Source organism: Ahaetulla prasina, chromosome 2 (assembly GCF_028640845.1).
Source record: "Ahaetulla prasina isolate Xishuangbanna chromosome 2, ASM2864084v1, whole genome shotgun sequence".
Taxonomy (NCBI): domain Eukaryota; kingdom Metazoa; phylum Chordata; class Lepidosauria; order Squamata; family Colubridae; genus Ahaetulla; species Ahaetulla prasina.
In genome coordinates this window covers 21,414,175-21,436,578 of record NC_080540.1, presented here as the reverse complement: position 1 = coordinate 21,436,578, position 22,404 = coordinate 21,414,175, and the positions used below count along the sequence as shown (strand labels likewise).

The window sequence follows — 22,404 nt, the reverse complement described above, 5'->3', positions numbered from 1 at the left end:
ACGCACGGAACGCTGTTACCTTCCCACCAAAGGTGGTCCCTTTCTTTCTACCTGCATTTTTTACGTGCTTTCGAACTGCTAGGTTGGCAGAAGCTGGGACAAGTAACGGGAGCTCACTCCGTTATGCGGGACTAGGGATTCAAACCATTGAACTGCCAACCTTTCGATCCACAAGCTCAGCATCTTAGCCACTGAGCCACCGCATCCCCCCCATATGCATATATAGACAGACAAATTAGAAAGGAACTGAAAAAGATACATGAAAGGAAAAATGAGAACTCAGAAACCGCATTAATACATTTGCAAAAATAAAGTAAAAAAAAAACACAAAACCCAAACTTCTAGGAAGCAGGCAGACTAGTGATTTGAGTGCTCCTGGTTTTTCATGAGGATTTTCAACAACCGTAAAAAGCAGGAGTTTCTGCAGCCCCCTCCCCTGCCCCCCCCCATAGCAAAGGCTGTCTTTGATCATGTATGTATGTGTCTGCAGTATATCTCTGTCTGCACGCCCACATAGGGGGTGTGCATATGGGGTGGGATAGCTGGATTCCAATAAAATGCATCTCGGACCGAGCCATATTCTTACAGTACATCCTCGAACAAGAAGCCAATCTGAAAAAGTTGCTGCTGCCAGCCCCACTTCCTTACATGTAGCAAGGGAAGTGTCCAACCCAAATGCTGATTGTGCTGGGATTTCCAGTCAGCAGCTTGGATCCGGTCAGCGTGAGGCTGGTTCCTCCTGCTTTGGGGCCTCGAACTGGAGAAACGAATTTCAGCTCTGGATTCTGCAGAGAGAAGCAGGGAAGGAATGGCTGTGTATTAGAAAAGGCAACATCCACAAGCAAAGAACGCAGGTGCTTGGGGAGCGAGGGTGCTAGTCTTTTTGAAACCATCAGTGCATCGAATAACAGGGTCTTCTAAATCAGGGTCCCCAACCCCCGGTCTATGGAGCATGCCAGCAACTGGGCCACGCAAATGTGCGAAGCCCTACCCGTGGATGCAGGCAGCATGCTAAACCATGAACCTTTTGGTCTGTGGAAAAATCTCTCTCTATGGAACCAGTGCCTGGTGCCCAAAAGATTGGGGGCCGCTGCTCTAAATTATTGAGGGTGACCTGGTTCCTCCAGGGCCAATTTTTGCTCAGGAGACAAAACTCCCCCCCACCCAGTTCATAGAAAAGCAAATGTAACCCCATTCATTGAACCAGCTCCATGTGAAAGCATCATGAGGTGGGAGATGGGAATTTAGGGTCCTCTGAACTATCTAGCACTCCAACTTCTATCAGTCCTACCCAGCATAGCAGTACAGGGAGTCCTCAACTTATAACCATTTGTTTAGTGAATGAGTGAAATTACAATGGCACTGAAAAAAAGCGACTTACAATCAGTCCTTGCATTTAGCCTGTGATAAAAACGCTCAGGGGATCAAAATTTCGGCACTTGACAACTGGTACGTATTTACAATGGTTCCAGGAAAAGCAGAAGTCTCTCTCCTTAATTGAAACCCTAAATTTTGATCACATGACCGCAGAGATGCGGCAAGGGTCATAAATGTGAAAAAAACAGTCATAAGTCACTTTTTTCAGGCCACTCAACTCCCAACTACTCTGGCCAGTTGTCTATGGAGAGTCTCAGTCATCCAGGTCATGGTTGTCCCAAAGGTGCTTTTTTTTCAAGAGGCAACTGGAATTTCTGGTTTTTCTTTGAAGACGTTTCACTTCTCATCCAAGACGCTTCTTCAGCTCTGACTGAATCAGAACTGAAGAAACTTCTTGGATGAGAAGCAAAAGGTCTTCAAGGAAAAATTTTAAAAGTCCAGTTGCCTTTTGAAAAAGCACCTTTGGGACAACTATGACCTTGGTGATTGACAATCTCCATAGACATCCTTCTTGCCAATGTTTCATTACCAAACTAGATAACATCATCAGTGAGCACTGAAGAAGTTATCTAATTTGGTAATGAAACATCCACAAGGAAACAACGAAGCTCAGAGAACATCAAGAACCCTGTTGTGTCTGCGCCCCCCGAGCCGGGCCTCCTGCCAGAAAGTGATTTGGACAGTGAGGGGGAAGGGCCATCAGGACTTACCTCGGGAGCACCGGCTTCCCTGGCTCAGCTCCAGGAGCCAGAAACAGGCCAGGTGGAAGAGATAATGAGGCCTCCGTCCCCTGACTCTTCCCACCCAGGCTACGCCTTCAGACCCAGCTGATGGCAATCAGGCTTGGTTGGACCCTAGGTTTCTTAGGCAGGAGAGGAGGGAACAACAGAAGCAGGGGTGGGGCAGGCCTAGGAAGTGCTGAGTCATGGAGCCACACCCCACAGGATATAAAAGGCAGCGAGAGCGGCTGTGTCTCCTTGTAACAGGCAAATCCACTGATTAAGAGCTGAAGTTTGTTTCTAGATGACTCACCAGCGTCGTAGAAGATAACGGAGGCTCTTGGCAGACACTGGCTATTCTGCTGCCAGAGCTGATAGTGCTGGCTAATTAAGCCATCACTTGGACAGAGGCGAGGGAGGACACTACAAACCCCTTGGAAATGTACTGGGATTTAAGTGCATTAATGGCACCGTATGAATTATTTAGGGCTTCAGTTAAAGGCAGAGATGTCTGCTTTTTCCTGGAAGTCATCCCTCCTTTTGAGCTGTAAGACTTATTTTACCTGATAGGTGAATACATGAGCAGAGATGCCTTGCCCACCTCCAGGGACTTCCACGACCACATGCCCGGACCTCTCTGTGCCGCTTCTGCCCGTGGTGCATACGATACTGCAGGACAAGGGCAGAAGAGAGGATGGAGAAGAGTCCCCCACCAAGGTGCACCACATGGGCTGCTCTAAACCTGAGTTAATGAGAGGGGGGGCACTTTTAGCTCTTGGCCTGGTGGGGGAGGAGACGTCACCCACCTGAAGACTTATCCTGTTGAGCAAATGTCTTTCCTCCACAGTCTGGGATCTGGATCACTTCCTCGAGCCAAGAGCTTGGCGAATAAATCTTTTAGGCAATGCAGGAGACTCTGTGTGAGTGTGTGTGTGTGTGTGTGTGTGTGTGTGTGTGTGAGGTGACTAAATTCACAGCATAAAGATGAACGGGATAGATTCTGAGTACCTTTCAACTCCTTGACACTGCATTTGGTCACCCATCTTTCATGTGAGAAATCCCCTTTTATGTTCAAACATAAGATCTGCTTCAGCTGGTTCCCCTAGATATCAATTATACAGGATCTCTCAAAGCACAGCTTTGTCAGAGATATTAGTCAGCAAAGTAAGAGGTCTATTTATTGAAGACAATTCTTCTATCGCAGGTGGGTTTCATTACAAAACTGAAGCTTGCAGTTGCGAGAGCTAAAATATCCAAAATCAGGGTGCATGGCCATTTAGGCCTTTATTCTTCTAGAGCAGGGGTGTCAAACTTGCATCATCATAGCATCGTCACGTGACGTATCGGGATTCCCCCCCCCCTTTGCTAAACTGGGCGGGGGCGGGGCCAGCACATGACGCATCTGGTCTGCAGGTCATGAGTTTGACACCCCTGTTCTAGATTGACGTCTCTGGTAGACTTCAACTTCAGCTCTATGCTAGCTGGGGAATCCTGGGAGTTGAAGTCCACCCATCTTAAAGTAGCCAAGGTTGAGAAACACTGATCTAGATGCTGAGTCCAAATCTTTATTGCTGTAAATAATTACAGTTTACCAATAGCTGGAGAACTACCGTTTCCCCACCCCAGAGATCAACCTTTTCTTCTTTGCCCCAATGGGAGCAAACAGCAGCTGCAATCAAGGGTTTTCTTTCTCCTGCTTTTATGGATATAACAGAAGAACAGAGTTGGAAGGGACCTTGGAGATCTTCCAGTCCATCCCCCTGCTCAGTCAGGAAACCCTATATACCATTTCAGACAAATGGTTATCTAATCTCTTCTTAAAAACTTCCAGTGTTGGAACACCCACAACTTCTGCAGGCAACTCGTTCCACTGTTCTCCCGGTCAGGAAATTTCTCCTTAGTTCTAGGTTGCTTCTCTCCTTGATTAGTTTCCATCCATGGCTTCTTGTCCTGCCCTCAGGATATTATCTCACAAGTGAGTTCATGGACAAAGCAGCTTAAATGGCAGACGCATTGAGTTTGAACATGTCTTATTGACTTGGGACAAAGAAATTCCGGAGCGAAGTAGCTGCCCTTCCTTCACTGCTTTAGAATTCCCAGTACTTTGTAAAATAGGAATGAGGGGAAAGTGTCCGATATAGCAACTGGCATTTTTTATTTGGAGGGGATGTAACTTTGTTTTCCTTGCATCTGCTAGGTTTGGTTGGACCTGTAGGTTTCTGTGAACACATGTCTAAAACTTCATACTGAACCACCAGAGCTTCAAATTTCAGCCTGGCACTGCCAGATCCGCCTGTAGCCTTTCTCCTGTCAATAAAGCTGGTCCTATGAATTCCAGTGGCCCATGATAACCTTCCTCCACCCTCATCAGTTGGATAGAAGCAGCTAGTGGTAAGTAAGATGGTGGTGGTACTGCTGCTGCTGCTGGAAAGGCCACCATCTGCTTAAGGGAGAAGGGCAGAAATGTTCACTCCCTACCAGCTACGCAATAGAACAGGGCCGTTCTTATTGCCACGAGCCCGTCGTTCGTGGACTTACCTGCTGGAGATTTCATACACCAGAGCATCAACTTCACAGGGGATTCCTGCAACTGTGACAGTCTCTGCAATATCTTGATGCTTCTGCCCAAGGTTCGAACCCGTGATGGTGATTCTGGTGCCACCTTCAACCAGACCAGTTAGGGGATACACCTGGTGACCACAGGGATATTTTCAAAATTAATTTATTTATTCAATTTCTATAGCCGCACCTCTAAGTCAATGACTCTGAGCGCCTTACAATTCAAAAAATAAATTACACTAAAAACATTATTTAATGCAGGCTGTACATCACCTGAGTCCTTCGGGAGAAGGCGGTATAAAAAGTTAATTAATTAAATAAATAAATAAATAAATAAATAAATACATTATAAAGCAATAAAGGACAATAAAAACATCCAAAATCAACATACGTAGCTGCCAAGAAACTTGCAGCTGAGATATATTATCTGATTACCGTATATACTCGAGTATAAGCCGAGTTTTTCAGCACGTTTTTTGTGCTGAAAAGCGCCCCCTCGGCTTATACTCGAGCCAAGCCGTTCAGCCCTTCCTCTTGCAGCGAGTCCTTTCTACCGCTGGCAGCTAGCTCTCGTTAGCGCGCATGCGTCTTATTCCTATGTGGACACACGCGCGCACCCCTCACGCACAATTACCGCGTTAGTTATAATTGTTGACAGCGTTGACAGAGAGGGCACGAGGGAGGCGAGGCAAGGCAAGGGACCCGACCGAAGAGTTATAATTGTTGACAAATACACACGCGGGAGGCGAAGAGTGAAAACCCTCCGGGTTTCAAGCGAAGGAAGGGCGCCTGGCTACACCGCCTTCAAAGAAATAGCTGGCATTCCTCATGGTGACGGTAGCGCAGACACACACACACACACACACACACACACACACACACGCTCGCCCTCCTAAATTCATTTCCCCACCCCACCCCACCCCTTTTTCTTGGCTGCTTCTTCTTTTCTCCCTCCCAGGCGCGCAGGCCGTCTAGGGCTCTCCTTACCCAGCCCGTGCAAGTGCGGTCAGCTGCCAAATCGACGTTCCTCTCCTCCCACTGAGGAGGTTTCAAGCTCTGGATTTAAATACAACCGAAAGGGGACGCTGGGGCTACAAACAAGACAGGGAGGGAGGGAGGGAGGGAAGGAAAGGACGGAGGGAGGAGGGAGGTCGAGGAAGCGCAAGAAACTTGTCAGGTAAAACTCAACAGGCAAGGCGGAAAAAACAGGGAACTGGGAAAACGCCCCAACTAGGAGAAAAGGGAAGGTGGTGTTTTTAAAAAAACAAAAGTCCCGAAACCCAGCGGCGGAACCTTTTTCAAAACCGGCTGCCGAGCCAGTAATGAGACGGACGGACGGCCGACTCGCGAGGCCAGAAGGTAGCCCAGCCGCCCCTCGTCAGGCTTTTCTCAGTTACTGCGGCCCGCTCTCCCTCCCTTCCGTGGCGGTTTAGCAGGGCTGCTTTGGAAGAGCCTTAAGCGAGCCCGTCCTCAGCCACCTCCCTTCCCTTCCTTGAGCCTCCAGCTCCAGCAGCAGTCTATCCCGGTGAAGCGCCTCCCGTTTTGCCTTCCTGGAGCCTAGCCGGCCCGCTCTCCCTCCCCTCCGTGGCGGTTCAGCAGGGCTGCTTTGGAAGAGCCTTAAGCGAGCCCGTCCTCAGCCACCTCCCTTCCCTTCCTTGAGCCTCCAGCTCCAGCAGCAGTCTATCCCGGTAAGAATCCGGCCCGTCTACCTTCCGGAGACTGGCGGCCCGATCTCCCTCCTTCTCTAGCGGGGCAGGTGTCTGGGGCTAAAGAACCTTGAGCTCCACCACCCCCCTCTCCCTTCCCTTTCCTTCGAGCCTCCAGCTCCAGCAGCAGTCTATCCCGGTGGATCCCAGCAGTCTATCCCGGTGGACGAACGCCTCCCGTTTTGCCTTCCCGGAGCCTAGCCGGCCCCGCTCTCCCTCCCCCTCCGTAGCGGCTCAGCTGGGCTGCGAGCCCCGTCCTCGGTCGCCCCTTCGCCCCGGCCCTTTTGCTGGCCTCGCCTGGGCAGGGCTGGGCAGAGCCGGTGACATCACCCTCCACCGCCCACCCGTTGCCGTCCGCCGTCCGCCGCCCGCCGCCGCCGCCGCTGCTCGCCTCCCGTCCCTCCCTCCGCCCTCCTCCAGCAGCCAGCAGCGTGGCCGGGGCGCTCGGCGCGGCAGGGCCGGGCTGGCGGCGGCCTCTCCTGGCGGCAGCAACGGCGGCGGCAGCAGCACCAACAGCACCAGCAGCACCAGCGGCCCCCGCAGCAGCCCCCGCAGCCGCCTCCTTCCCCGGGCGCCACCTGCATGAGCCACCGCAAAGGCGACAAGCCGCCCATCAGCATCCAGGAGCACATGGCCATCGACGTCTGCCCAGGTCCCATCCGCCCCATCAAGCAGATCTCCGACTACTTCCCGCGTTTCCCCCGCGGCCTCCCCGCCGCCGCTTTGCTCAGCGGGCCTCCTCTCTCTCTCTCTCTCTCACACACACAGTCCAAATCTTTATTGCTGTAAATAATTACAGTTTACCAATAGCTGGAGAACTACCGTTTCCCACCCCAGAGATCAACCTTTTCTTCTTTTCAGTATAGGTTATTTTCTGGGATAATTCTCTCTTCAGGAGAATCTACTGTGAGAACTTCTATTGAAATTTTCCTACTACCCTTCCATACTTCCACCTCTCACAATACTTGACAACACAGTATCAACAGTAGAAACCTTCAAATTTCTGGGTTCTATCATATCGCAAGATCTCAAATGGACAGCTAACATCAAAAACATCATTAAATAAGGACAACAAAGAATGTTCTTTCTGCCAACTCAGTAAGCTCAAACTGCCCAAGGAGCTGCTGATCCAATTCTACAGAGGAATTATTGAGTCTGTCATTTGCACCTCTATAACTGTCTGGTTCGGTTCTGCAACCCAACAAGAAAAACACAGACTTCAGAGGATAATTAGAACTGCAGAAAAAATAATTGCTACCAACCTGCCTTCCATTGAGGACCTGTATACTGCACGAATCAAGAAGAGGGCCGTGAAAATATTTGCAGATCCCTCGCATCCTGGACATAAACTGTTTCAACTCCTACCCTCAAAACGACGCTATAGAGCACTGCACACCAGAACAACTAGACACAAGAACAGTTTTTTCCCGAAGGCCATCACTCTGCTAAACAAATAATTCCCTCAACACTGTCAGACTATTTACTGAATCTGCACTACTATTAATCGTTTCATAGTTCCCATCACCAATCTCTTTCCACTTATGACTGTATGACTATAACTTGTTGCTGGCAATCCTTATGATTTATATTGATATATTGACCATCAATTGTGTTGTAAATGTTGTACCTTGATGAACGTATCTTTTCTTTTATGTACACTGAGAGCATATGCACCAAGACAAATTCCTTGTGTGTCCAATCACACTTGGCCAATAAAATTCTATTCTATTCACTCATTCATTCATTCCTTGTGTGTCCAATCACACTTGGCCAATAAAATTCTATTCTAAATAAAATTCTATTCTAAATAAAATTCTATTCTAAATAAAATTCTATTCTAAATAAAATTCTATTCTATTCACTCATTCATTCATTCCTTGTGTGTCCAATCACACTTGGCCAATAAAATTCTATTCTAAATAAAATTCTATTCTAAATAAAATTCTATTCTAAATAAAATTCTATTCTATTCTATTCTATTCTATTCTATTCTATTCTATTCATTCATTCATTCATTCCTTGTGTGTCCAATCACACTTGGCCAATAAAATTCTATTCTATTCTATTCACTCATTCATTCATTCCTTGTGTGCCCAATCACACTTGGCCAATAAAATTCTATTCTATTCTAAATAAAAATTCTATTCTATTATCCCTATGTGTTTTAAATGATTACGGTAGTTTTGTTCCTGGCCCTTTTTAAAGCATGTGTGTTATGTTATGTATTATTTCTTAAGGTTTTGCAAATTTATCAGTCATATTTTAATCACTTCTATGCTTATCTCTGAAACGTTTAAACAGAAAGCAATCTACAAACGTATTAATCTGTTTATCTTCTTAAGGCGCTATAAAAATCTCTTATTGTTTTGGGTTTTGTTCACTGTTGATTTTCTTCTGATCTTATCAAGGCCTTTAAAACATATCTGCTTAATGTTCTGATTCTCTGCCTTTTGCTTTATCACCGTTTTCATCTTTTCATATCCTCCTGTTTGTTTTCGTTGCTATTACACATTTCTCTTTTAAATCGCTTTTTCTTCTTTTCAGTATAGGTTATTTTCTGGGATAATTCTCTTCTACTTGCCCTCTATTCATTATCCTCCCATCTCTCCTCCATCTTCTTTAAGAACCGTATCCTCAGTGAAGCCTTTCTTTAAATCGCTTTTCTTCTTTTCAGTATAGGTTATTTTCTGGGATAATTCTCTTCTACTTGCCCTCTATTCATTATCCTCCCATCTCTCCTCCATCTTCTTTAAGAACCGTATCCTCAGTGAAGCCTTTCTTTAAATCGCTTTTCTTCTTTTCAGTATAGGTTATTTTCTGGGATAATTCTCTTCTACTTGCCCTCTATTCATTATCCTCCCATCTCTCCTCCATCTTCTTTAAGAACCGTATCCTCAGTGAAGCCTTTCTTTAAATCGCTTTTCTTCTTTTCAGTATAGGTTATTTTCTGGGATAATTCTCTTCTACTTGCCCTCTATTCATTATCCTCCCATCTCTCCTCCATCTTCTTTAAGAACCGTATCCTCAGTGAAGCCTTTCTTTAAATTTCAGTATAATATTGATTTCTCCTGTCAAGGTCAATACTGTGAAAAAGCTTGAAGAGGGGACTTTAAACATTATTCTCTAATCAGTTGTCGTACAGATACTTATCGAGATGGCTGGTATAAATAAGACTCAGTCCTGATATACATTTTATGTATTTTTCAGAACAAAGCAATGCTCATGATTTATGTGTATATATGAGGCTCCATTTTTAGACTACAAAAACTATCCTGTTATACTACCCTTCAGATAGAGACTTATAGCTCCATTTGATCTTAATGGTCTAACTGCATAACCAAATGCAATTGCTGCAGATGCTTCCAGCGTACTATCTGTAGGCAGATCAAGCCAACATGTTTTGCTTCCTCTCTTTAATAGAAAGCTGGAGCTTAGAGACAGAATCAGGTTTTCCTTTCCACCTGCATACCCCTAAGAGCCTGCTGCTCCAGCTGAATGAAGCAAAAGCAGAGACACATCTCTTAACGTCCCGTCTTCAAATCATACTACCACTGTATTGGTTATTTTATGTTGTCATACAATTGCAACTTATTACAAGCTGCTCTGTGTTGTGCATAAAGAAAAGACCCAGAAGTTTCTATAATTAAGGAGTTTCAGAACTTTAGCTAGGTGCAAAATCAAAGTAGGCTGCTGGAAAGGCCACCATCTGCTTAAGGGAGAAGGGCAGAAATGTTCACTCCCTACCAGCTACGCAATAGAACAGGGCCGTTCTTATTGCCACGAGCCCGTCGTTCGTGGACTTACCTGCTGGAGATTTCATACACCAGAGCATCAACTTCACAGGGGATTCCTGCAACTGTGACAGTCTCTGCAATATCTTGATGCTTCTGCCCAAGGTTCGAACCCGTGATGGTGATTCTGGTGCCACCTTCAACCAGACCAGTTAGGGGATACACCTGGTGACCACAGGGATATTTTCAAAATTATTTTATTTATTCAATTTCTATAGCCGCACCTCTAAGTCAATGACTCTGAGCGCCTTACAATTCAAAAAATAGATTACACTAAAAACATTATTTAATGCAGGCTGTACACCGCCCTGAGTCCTTCGGGAGAAGGGCGGTATAAAAGTTTAATTAATTAAATAAATAAATAAATAAATAAATAAATAAATTATAAAGCAATAAAGGACAATAAAAACATCCAAAATCAACATACGCAGCTGCCAAGAAACTTGCAGCTGAGATATATTATCTGATTACTTGAAAACTAAACTAAATTGGTGAGCATGACAGCTTATCTAATGCACCACACACTAGAAACAGACCAATAACGATCTTCAGTCTTTATAAATCCTTGCTGGTGGGACAGACCTAATATTGGAGGAAGGCATAAACAAGATGGAAAGCGAACAGGATAGTGGCCTAGTGGTGAAGACGCTTGCCTCCCACTCAGAAGGTTGAGAGTTCAATCCTAGGTAGCAGCAGATGTTTCTCTCTTAGGGCTCAAAGAAGAAATATCTACTGTGAACTCCACATAGGCATCAGGAAGGGAATGTGCCACTAAATGCTCAGCTTCATCCAGTCATCCTGACCATGACTTAAGGGACTACAGGGACCCATAAAAAGAAAAAGAAAAATAAGATTTAAGGTGGGAATTTCCAGATTCGTCCTCTAGTACGTTAATTGGATGAAATTTCACCAGATGAAATCTGGTGGGATTTATGGATAGGTAGCATGATTATGACTTTACTAGCAAAACTGCTCGCTGCATCCTGAATTTTAAACTCATGAAATGAGGGATGAATAGACTCAGCGTTCATTTTTCTGTTCTTCTACCCCATCCCCACATTGTTGCCAAACTCTAATGGATGACATTCAAGGGACACAGTTTGTGTGCTTCTAGTCCCTAGAGAGGCAACTATGTTAGCGATGAAGATTTCAAGATGCAAAAGAACACCTTTTTTTTTGTTTTTTGCTGCAATTGACTATTACAGTGGCCTCTTTGGAAGTGGTGAACATAGGAGATGACAACCTGGAAGTTGAGGTCTAGATAGCCTGGCTTCCTTGGATGAAGGGAGTGGAGTCCATGTTGCTATCCAACAACATCTTCTTAAAAACTTCCAGTGTTGGAGCATTCACAACTTCTGGAGACAAGTTGTTCCCACTGATTAATTGTTCTGTCACCAAGGATTTTTGGGTCTGAAGAGGTCTTTCTGCCTGCACCATGACTTGTGGACTATCTTGTAGTAATTCACTAGTCAGTCTTCTTTATAGTGGCACAGACTTACTGTAATTCTCTCTTCAGGAGAATCTACTGTGAGAACTTCTATTGAAATTTTCCTACTACCCTTCCATACTTCCACCTCTCACAATACTTGACAACACAGTATCAACAGTAGAAACCTTCAAATTTCTGGGTTCTATCATATCGCAAGATCTCAAATGGACAGCTAACATCAAAAACATCATTAAAAAAGGACAACAAAGAATGTTCTTTCTGCGCCAACTCAGTAAGCTCAAACTGCCCAAGGAGCTGCTGATCCAACTCTACAGAGGAATTATTGAGTCTGTCATTTGCACCTCTATAACTGTCTGGTTCGGTTCTGCAACCCAACAAGAAAAACACAGACTTCAGAGGATAATTAGAACTGCAGAAAAAATAATTGCTACCAACCTGCCTTCCATTGAGGACCTGTATACTGCACGAATCAAGAAGAGGGCCGTGAAAATATTTGCAGATCCCTCGCATCCTGGACATAAACTGTTTCAACTCCTACCCTCAAAACGACGCTATAGAGCACTGCACACCAGAACAACTAGACACAAGAACAGTTTTATCCCGAAGGCCATCACTCTGCTAAACAAATAATTCCCTCAACACTGTCAGACTATTTACTGAATCTGCACTACTATTAATCGTTTCATAGTTCCCATCACCAATCTCTTTCCACTTATGACTGTATGACTATAACTTGTTGCTGGCAATCCTTAGCGGGGCAGGTGTCTAGGGCTAAAGAACCTTGAGCTCCACCACCCCTCTCCCTTCCCTTCCTTGAGCCTCCAGCTCCAGCAGCAGTCTATCCCGGTGGATCCCAGCAGTCTATCCCGGTGGAATGACGCCTCCCGTTTGCCTTCCGGAGCCTAGCCGGCCCGCTCTCCCTCCCCTCCGTGGCGGCTCAGCTGGGCTGCGAGCCCGTCCTCGGTCGCCCTTCGCCCGGCCCTTTGCTGGCCTCGCCTGGGCAGGGCTGGGCAGAGCCGGTGACATCACCCTCCACCGCCCACCGTTGCCGTCCGCCGCCGCCGCCGCCGCCGCCGCTGCTGCCTCCGTCCCTCCCTCCGCCCTCCTCCAGCAGCCAGCAGCGTGGCCGGGGCGCTCGGCGCGGCAGGGCCGGGCTGGCGACGGCCTCTCCTGGCGGCAGCAACGGCGGCGGCAGGAACATCAACAACAACAGCAGCACCAGCGGCTCCGCAGCAGCCCCGCAGCCGCCTCCTTCCCGGGCGCCACCTGCATGAGCCACCGCAGGCGACAAGCCGCCCATCAGCATCCAGGAGCACATGGCCATCGGCGTCTGCCCAGGTCCCATCCGCCCCATCAAGCAGATCTCCGACTACTTCCCGCGTTTCCCAGCGGCCTCCCGCCGCTTTGCTCAGCGGCCTCCCTCTCTCTCTCTCTCTCACACACACACACACACACACACAGAGAGACTTCTAAAGTGGGTTTAATGATATTAGAGACCCTTATTGCCCTGCCAAAAAAAAAAAAAAAGAGCCACCCCAACGTCTATGAAAATTAACCTTCTCTTCCAAGAGACACTGTGCAGGGTATTTTCACTGTTGGTGTGCATACAGGCTTAGATTTGTGCTGGGTTCTTAGTACTTAGAGCACTGACCTTCAGAGGCACCCTGGTCCCTTGGAAGCTAAAGGAGGACTCATTTTCATGCTTGCAGTGTTCAATTTGGGAAGGGCATCCAAAGAAGTGGTAGATCCTTGTGTGTCCAATCACACTTAGCCAATAAAAATTCTATTCTATTCTATTCTATTCTATTCTATTCTATTCTATTCTATTCTATTCTATTCTATTCTATTCTATTCACTCATTCATTCATTCATTCATTCCTTGTGTGTCCAATCACACTTGGCCAATAAAAATTCTATTCTATTCTATTCTATTCTATTCTATTCTATTCTATTCTATTCTATTCTATTCTATTCACTCACTCATTCATTCATTCATTCATTCCTTGTGTGTCCAATCACACTTGGCCAATAAAAATTCTATTCTATTCTATTCTATTCTATTCTATTCTATTCTATTCTATTCTATTCTATTCTATTCTATTCATTTTATTTTGTCAAATACATATTAAATAATTATATAAATATAAGCATGAATTGAATACATAAAAGGAATACAACTAAAGGGAACATTAGGACAGGGACGGTAGGCACGCTGGTGCTCTTATGCACGCCCCTTACAGACCTCTTAGGAATGGGGTGAGGTCAATACTAGATAGTCTTTGGTTAAGGCTTTGGGGATTTTGGGAAGAGACCACAGAGTCAGGTAGCACATTCAGGCATTAACAACTCTGTTACTGAAGTCACATTTTCTGCAATCTAGATTGGAGAGGTTCACTTTTAAGTTTGAATCTATTGTGTTCTCGTGTATTGTTGTGGTTGAAGCTGAAGTAGTCATTGATAGGAAGTACATTGTAGCAGATAATTTTATGAGCTATGCTCAGGTCATACCAAAGGCGGCGTAGTTCTAAATTTTCTAAAGCTGGGAATCCTCCTTCCCCCTTTTGCACTTTTATTGTTTTTCGTTCAAATAAATATTCATGTTATTTTACTTGGCTCTATCTTTATTTTTTACATTGACCAGTAGCTGCCTCATTTCCCACCCTCGGCTTATACTCGAGTCAATAGTTTTTCCCAGTTTTTGTGGTAAAATTAGGTACCTCGGCTTATATTCGGGTCGGCTTATACTCGAGTATATACGGTACTTGAAAACTAAACTAAATTGGTGAGCATGACAGCTTATCTAATGCACCACACACTAGAAACAGACCAATAATGATCTTCAGTCTTTATAAATCCTTGCTGGTGGGACAGACCTAATATTGGAGGAAGGCATAAACAAGATGGAAAGCGAACAGGATAGTGGCCTAGTGGTGAAGACGCTTGCCTCCCACTCAGAAGGTTGAGAGTTCAATCCTAGGTAGCAGCAGATGTTTCTCTCTTAGGGCTCAAAGAAGAAATATCTACTGTGAACTCCACATAGGCATCAGGAAGGGAATGTGCCACTAAATGCTCAGCTTCATCCAGTCGTCCTGACCATGACTTAAGGGACTACAGGGCCCCATAAAAAGAAAAAGAAAAATAAGAATTAAGGTGGGAATTTCCAGATTCGTCCTCTAGTACGTTAATTTTTATTTTTTTTTGTTTACATTTATACCCCGCCCTTCTCCGAAGACTCAGGGCGGCTTACAGTGTATAAGGCAATAGTCTCATTCTATTTGTATATTTTTACAAAGTCAACTTATTGCCCCCCCAACAATCTGGGTCCTCATTTTACCTACCTTATAAAGGATGGAAGGCTGAGTCAACCTTGGGCCGGGCTTGAACCTGCAGTAATTGCAGGCTTTGTGTTCTTAATAACAGGCCTTACCAGCCTGAGCTATCCGGCCCCTATTTGGATGAAATTTCACCAGATGAAATCTGGTGGGATTTATGGGATAGGTAGCATGATTATGACTTTACTAGCAAAACTGCTCGCTGCATCCTGAATTTTAAACTCATGAAATGAGGGATGAATAGACTCAGTGTTCATTTTTCTGTTCTTCTACCCCATCCCCACATTGCTGCCAAATTCTAATGGATGACATTCAAGGGACACAGTTTGTGTGCTTCTAGTCCCTAGAGAGGCAACTATGTTAGCGATGAAGATTTCAAGATGCAAAAGAACACTTTTTTGGGGTTTTTTTGCTGCAATTGACTATTACAGTGGCCTCTTTGGAAATGGTGAACATAGGAGATGACAACCTGGAAGTTGAGGTCTAGATAGCCTGGCTTCCTTGGATGAAGGGAGTGGAGTCCATGTTGCTATTCAACAACATCTTCTTAAAAACTTCCAGTGTTGGAGCATTCACAACTTCTGGAGACAAGTTGTTCCCACTGATTAATTGTTCTGTCACCAAGGATTCTTGGGTCTGAAGAGGTCTTTCTGCCTGCACCATGACTTGTGGACTGTCTTGTAGTAATTCACTAGTCAGTCTTCTTTATAGTGGCACAGACTTACTGTAATTCTCTCTTCAGGAGAATCTATTGTGAGAACTTCTATTGAAATTTCCCTATTCATCCCTATGTGTTTTAAATGATTACGGTAGTTTTGTTCCTGGCCCTTTTTAAAGCATGTGTGTTATGTTATGTATTATTTCTTAAGGTTTTGCAAATTTATCAGTCGTATTTTAATCACTTCTATGCTTATCTCTGAAACGTTTAAACAGAAAGCAATCTACAAACGTATTAATCTGTTTACCTTCTTAAGGTGCTATAAAAATCTCTTATTGTTTTGGGTTTTGTTCACTGTTGATTTTCTTCTGATCTTATCAAGGCCTTTAAAACATATCTGCTTAATGTTCTGATTCTCTGCCTTTTGCTTTATCACCGTTTTCATCTTTTCATATCCTCCTGTTTGTTTTCGTTGCTATTACACATTTCTCTTTTAAATCGCTTTTTCTTCTTTTCAGTATAGGTTATTTTCTGGGATAATTCTCTTCTACTTGCCCTCTATTCATTATCCTCCCATCTCTCCTCCATCTTCTTTAAGAACCGTATCCTCAGTGAAGCCTTTCTTTAAATTTCAGTATAATATTGATTTCTCCTGTCAAGGTCAATACTGTGAAAAAGCTTGAAGAGGGGACTTTAAACATTATTCTCTGATCAGTTGTCGTACAGATACTTATCGAGATGGCTGGTATAAATAAGACTCAGTCCTGATATACATTTTATGTATTTTTCAGAACAAAGCAATGCTCATGATTTATGTGTATATATGAGGCTCCATTTTTAGACTACAAAAACTATCCTGTTATACTACCCTTCAGATAGAGACTTATAGCTCCATTTGATCTTAATGGTCTAACTGCATAACCAAATGCAATTGCTGCAGATGCTTCCAGCGTACTATCTGTAGGCAGATCAAGCCAACATATTTTGCTTCCTCTCTTTAATAGAAAGCTGGAGCTTGGAGACAGAATGAGGTTTTCCTTTCCACCTGCATACCCCTAAGAGCCCGCTGCTCCAGCTGAATGAAGCAAAAGCAGAGACACATCTCTTAACGTCCCGTCTTCAAATCATACTACCACTGTATTGGTTGTTTTATGTTGTCATACAATTGCAACTTATTACAAGCTGCTCTGTGTTGTGCATAAAGAAAAGACCCAGAAGTTTCTATAATTAAGGAGTTTCAGAACTTTAGCTAGGTGCAAAATCAAAGTAGGCTGCTGGAAAGAAATGGAAACTACTATTCCTTCTTCAAAGGAAGCCGCTGTCGCTTCCTGGGACGAGAAGCTCTCCAGCTGCTATATCAGAACTAACTGCCTTGGTAACCCTTATCTTCACCAGTCTGGGGCCTCCTTGGGCTCTTTGCAAGCATTCTAGATTCCTGTGGGTTTCTTCACCAAGCATCTGGCTTCCATCACACTGGCCGGTTACTCACTGCATGAATCAATGGGGCCGGGCACGTGTCTGCGACCTCTTCTTTGCAGGAGTCTTGGAATAGGCAGCTAGGCTGCTCTCCTCCACACCACACACAGCTATACTTGGCATCGGCGGTTTGGCAGCGGCTGCAATCTAAGTGTCCCACCGAGCAGTTGTATAAAGTCACTGAAGAGAAAGAGACACATTGAGATGGGCATTAGTAGGGCCTATACAGCAATTCTTTGGATGCAGAAACCAAATGATACAAGAAACAGAAGCAAGCTATTTCCTTCCTTCCTCCCTCCCTCCCTCTGCCTGCCTTCCTTTCCTGTGCCTTCCTTCCTTTCTTCCCTATTCCTTCCTTCCTTTCTCCCTACTTCCCTCCCTCTGCCTGCCTTTCTTTCCTGTGCCTTCCTTCCTTCCTTCCTTCCCTCCTTCCTTCTGCCTGCCTTCCTTTTCTGCACCTTCCTTCCTTCCTTCCCTATTCCTTCTTTCCTTCCTTTCTCCCTACTTCCCTCCCTCTGCCTGCCTTTCTTTCCTGTGCCTTCCTTCCTTCCTTCCCTCCTTTCTTCTGCCTGCCTTCCTTTCCTGCACCTTCCTTCCTTCCCTATTCCTTCTTTCCTTCCTTTCTCCCTACTTCCCTCCCTCTGCCTGCCTTTCTTTCCTGTGCCTTCCTTCCTTCCCTCCCTATTCCTTCCTTCCTTCCTTCCTTCCTTCCTTCCTTCCTTCCTTCCTTCCTTCCTTCCTTCCTTCCTTCCTTCCTTCCTTCCTCTGCCTGCCTTCCTTTCCTGTGCCTTCCTTCCTTCCTTCCTTCCTTCCTTCCTTCCTTCCTTCCTTCCTTCCTTCCTTCCTTCCCTCTGCCTGCCTTCCTTTCCTGTGCCTTCCTTCCTTCCTTCCTTCCTTCCTTCCCTATTTCTTCCTTCCTTTCTCCCTACTTCCCTCCCTCTACCTGCCTTTCTTTCCTGTGCCTTCCTTCCTTCCCTCCCCCTTCCTTCCTTCCTTCCTTCCTTCCTTCCTTCCTTCCTTCCTTCCCTCCCTCCCTAGTCTTGATAGACACCATGTTTTGCCTACCAAAATTTCTTCTTCAACAGCCCCACTGGCTCCTAGTTCATTGCAGAACACAACTCAGTCACATGCAAGCAAGCTCCATTAAAGCAAATCAAGATACGCCTAGACACTACCACAACTCTCTTATTTCATCAAACAAGGACTTTTTTTGTCTATAGTTGCTCCAATGTTGTTGTTATTAAGCCATGATAGCCCGGTGCCCTTTCCCTGTTACCATGGAGATTTTCAATGCTGTCCACACGGAGATGCCGTTTCCGCTGGACGAAAATGACCACACTGAATTCTAGTTGGGGAGCCGAGTAGCTGTACTGAAAAAGAGACACCCAAGTATTAGTCTTGGAAAAGATACAAGATTATAGATAGTTCTCAGTTCACAATCACAATTGGGACCAGGATTTCTGTTGCTAGACAAAGTGGTTGTTAAGTGAGTTGCGCCTGATCGCACAACCTTTTTTGCCACTGTTGTGACTCATGGGGTTGTTAAGTGAATCCGGCTTCCCCTATTGGCTTTGCTTGTTGGAAACTGGCTGGGAATGTCGCACATGACTTGGAGATACTGCAACTGTTGTAAATACAAGCCGGTTAATCCATGCACCTGAATTTTGATCACCTGACCATCAGAATGCTAGGTTGGTTGTAAGTGTGAGGACTGGCTGGGAGTAATTTTTTTCCAGTGCTTTCGTAATTTGAACGGTTGCTAAATGAATGGCTATAAGTTGAGGATAGCCTGTATGTTATTGGTATTTTTTAAGGGGGAGGGGGGAACCTAAAGAAAAAATAATACTGCCTTCCCAATTATATTGCCTTCCCAATTATATCATTTTTTTTCCTTTTCCCTTTACACATTTCATGATTTTTATACAGAGGGAAAACTAAATCATAATAAACCCGATAAAATATGGTAAGCACGAGGGCCTGGATGGAATGAAACAAGGGTTTCATTTACTCTGTCACTCGCTAAAAGGCCTGGGTGAAGAGCAAGGCCTTGACGGCTCTTCTAAACCAGGAGTCTCCAACCTTGGCAACTTTAAGCCTGGCGGACTTCAACTCCCAGAATCCCCCAGCCAGCAAAGCTGGCTGGGGAATTCTGGGAGTTGAAGTCCGCCAGGCTTAAAGTTGCCAAGGTTGGAGACCCCTGTTCTAAACAACAGCCAAGTGGAGGCGCCCAAAACCTCGATGCAGAGGGCAGGTGTTACTACGGAGAAGGCACAAGTCCCAGGTCTCTCAGTTGACAACATTGTTTAATCAAAGGAATGTGGAGAATGACAATCCTGCAAGATGGAATTGTTTGGGACGATACTATGGCAGAGGTAGTCGCTAGGCCCTACTACACCATGTAGACTCGTGGGGGTGTAAAACTGGCGGCCCGCAGGCTGGATGCATCACGTGTAGGCCACGCCCACCCCATCTCCGCGAAGGGGAAAAACATTGCGAAACTTCACGTGACGGCAACGTGACATGGCGAGTTTGACACCCATGATGTAGAGCAGGGGAATCCAAACTTGGCCCTTTGGAGAGTGGTGGACTTCAACTCCCAGAATTCCCCAGCCAGCATGAGCTATAAATTTAAGCAAGTTGTTAGTTGGAGAATTCTGGGAGTTGAAGTCCGCCAGGCTTAAAGTTGCCAAGGTTGGAGACCCCTGTTCTAAACAACAGCCAAGTGGAGGCGCCCAAAACCTCGATGCAGAGGGCAGGTGTTACTACGGAGAAGGCACAAGTCCCTGGTCTCTCAGTTGACAACATTGTTTAATCAAAGGAATGTGGAGAATGACAATCCTGCAAGATGGAATTGTTTGGGACGATACTATGGCAGAGGTAGTCGCTAGGCCCTACTACACCATGTAGACTCGCGGGGGTGTAAAACTGGCGGCCCGCAGGCCGGATGCATCACGTGCAGGCTACGCCCACCCCATCTCCGCGAAGGGGAAAAACATTGCGAAACTTCACGTGATGGCAACGTGACGTGGCGAGTTTGACACCCATGATGTACAGCTTTGTAGGTAGCGACCATCACTTTGTACCACCCCTGGAAGCAAACAGGCAATGAGTGCACCTCATGAAGCAGAGGTGTCATGTGGGCACATCGAAACATGACTACGGCTATTCACATCGCTCCGTTCTGGAACAGCGGAAGCTTCAGGGTGGTCTTTAGGACAGCCCCATGTAGAGCACATCTATCATGCAATTAGAAAGTGTTTTGTTATTTGTAAAAACTTGTACAAATGCATCATTGCAATTTGTAGCAAGCCTGGGATCTTAGTGACTATTCCATTCACTTTGCTGTAGCAATTTTTCTGTTGTGTTTTGTCTTTTCTTCCTCCTAATCACCTGACTGGTATCTGCCTAGTTCAGTGGTAGTCAACCTGGTCCCCACCTCCCACTAGTGGGCGTTCCAGCTTTCATGGTGGGCGGTAAGGGTTTTGTCTGATACTGAAGCACTTTCCTTTTTTTTATTTAAATGACTTTTTAAAAAATTTTCATAGCATTATTTAAAAACATTTTCATTCAGCTTTCATAAAATTCCCCGTGACAATTTAAATTTCTGAAAATATATTATTTGTATCGCCTGTGCATAAGTTTAGTACATGCTACATAAATGAAACTAAATGGTGCTATAGTACGACCGCAAACAAGAGCCTTGTCCCAGAATAGCTTGCGCATCTCCCCCACCACCACCCAGCTGTAACAGACAAGCAGAGCTGGAAACTGGCGCCCCCCCAACCCAATCCACGATGCGCGAGAGGCATACGCAGACAATGATATACGGCACATTATTGTGGAACCGGTGGGCGATTTGAAAATTTTACTACTAACAGAGATACAAAAGTGGGCGGTAGGTATAAAAAGGTTGATTACCCCTGGGCTAGTTGAATATACTCACTGAGCTGATATTATGACCTTAGGATTTTTTTTCTCTCTGAAAGGTGTTTGTATTCCTTGGATGTTCCCCTTAGTGTATCAATGAGGTCATCAATAATAATAGGATAGAATCATGGAATTCTGCCTTAGGGAAACAGGTTGGCTTTCTAGATTCTTGCTTTTCGCACTTAGGGTTTTAGAAATAAAAATCAAACGGTGTAAGATTCTTTTCTTTTGTTAACTGCTTTCCAGATGGTTTGAATGTTCTTTTTACAATCTGATTTAGATTGTTTAACACTCATCTTTTTACTTTTTTCCAATTATTTCAGCTGATGACAGGAACATCTGGAGTAGTGTGAAGGATTACTCTTTTTAGCTACACTTAAATGACTTTGGGTAGTCTCAGAAAATTCGTAAAATCCATTTTTAGGGTCTGGATCTAAGAGCAGCAAGAAATTCCAGAGCTGTAGGCTAAATTAGAAAGTCAAAATTATATCCTGACACAAAATGGCACACAATTTCCATACTTTTGCCAGAGATATGGACGCGACCAGGACTTGATTTTGGCTCAAATGAAGCTACCTGTTGTTATTGCATCAGTTTAGCTGAGACCAGCTACTATTTGTTTCCTTCCTTTTCCAAAAATTTTTCATCGCTGAATATTCTGGCTGGACACCGAGATTTACCGGCTTTCCTGTTTCTCCCCCATTCTATTTTCCTTTGTATCTTGGCTGTTATATATTGAAGTGGGGGAGTAACATATTTTTAATGACAGATTTTTACAAACTTTATAACCAGCCTTTTTTGGCTATGCTTTGGCAGCCACCGAGAATCACTCAACATGTGGGTGGCCTTTTAAAAATATCAAAGAAGATGCATGGATTTATATATATATATGAGAGCCAGTCTGGTCTGTGGTTGAGGCACCAGGCTAGAGTTCTAATCCCACCTTAGGCACAAAGCCAGCTAGACCACTCTCTCTCAGCCCAACTCAGCTCACAGGGTTGTTGTTGTGGTGAAAATAGGAGGAGGAAGGAGTACAGATAGTCCTTGACTTTCGACCTCCATTGGGACTGCAATTTCTGTTCAGTAAGACAGTTAAGTGACATTTTGCTCCATTTTATGACTTTTCCTACCACAATTGTTAAGTGAATCCCTGCAGTTGTTAAGTCAGTAACATGGTTGTTAAATGAATCTAGTTTCCCTTTTGATTTTGCTTCTCAGAAGGTCACAAAAAAGTGATCAGATGGGATCAGGGGTGGTATTCACTTACTTTCCCTACCGGTTTGCAAATATGACTCCACGCGCCCCGTCCATGCATGCGCCCGGCCTTCCATGCATGCACTTTGCTGGTGCATGTGCCTCCCGGCCTCAAAAACGTGCCTAAACAGGATGGCATAGAGCTGGAGCAGGTG

General features: G+C 44.9%; 1 protein-coding gene across 1 annotated transcript in view; it reads right to left on the bottom strand.

The window, feature by feature from the left end:
* Nucleotides 1-22,404, bottom strand: part of PLXNB1 (plexin B1) — a 175,224-nt gene that overhangs the window by 42,723 nt on the left and 110,097 nt on the right. Inside the window, exons 13-17 of the mRNA XM_058165649.1 lie at nt 18,345-18,438; nt 17,082-17,248; nt 10,166-10,317; nt 2,660-2,765; nt 649-785 (exon numbers count right to left, since the gene is read on the bottom strand). Coding sequence (XP_058021632.1) covers nt 649-785; nt 2,660-2,765; nt 10,166-10,317; nt 17,082-17,248; nt 18,345-18,438 — 656 coding nt within the window. The remainder of the gene's footprint in view (nt 1-648; nt 786-2,659; nt 2,766-10,165; nt 10,318-17,081; nt 17,249-18,344; nt 18,439-22,404) is intronic.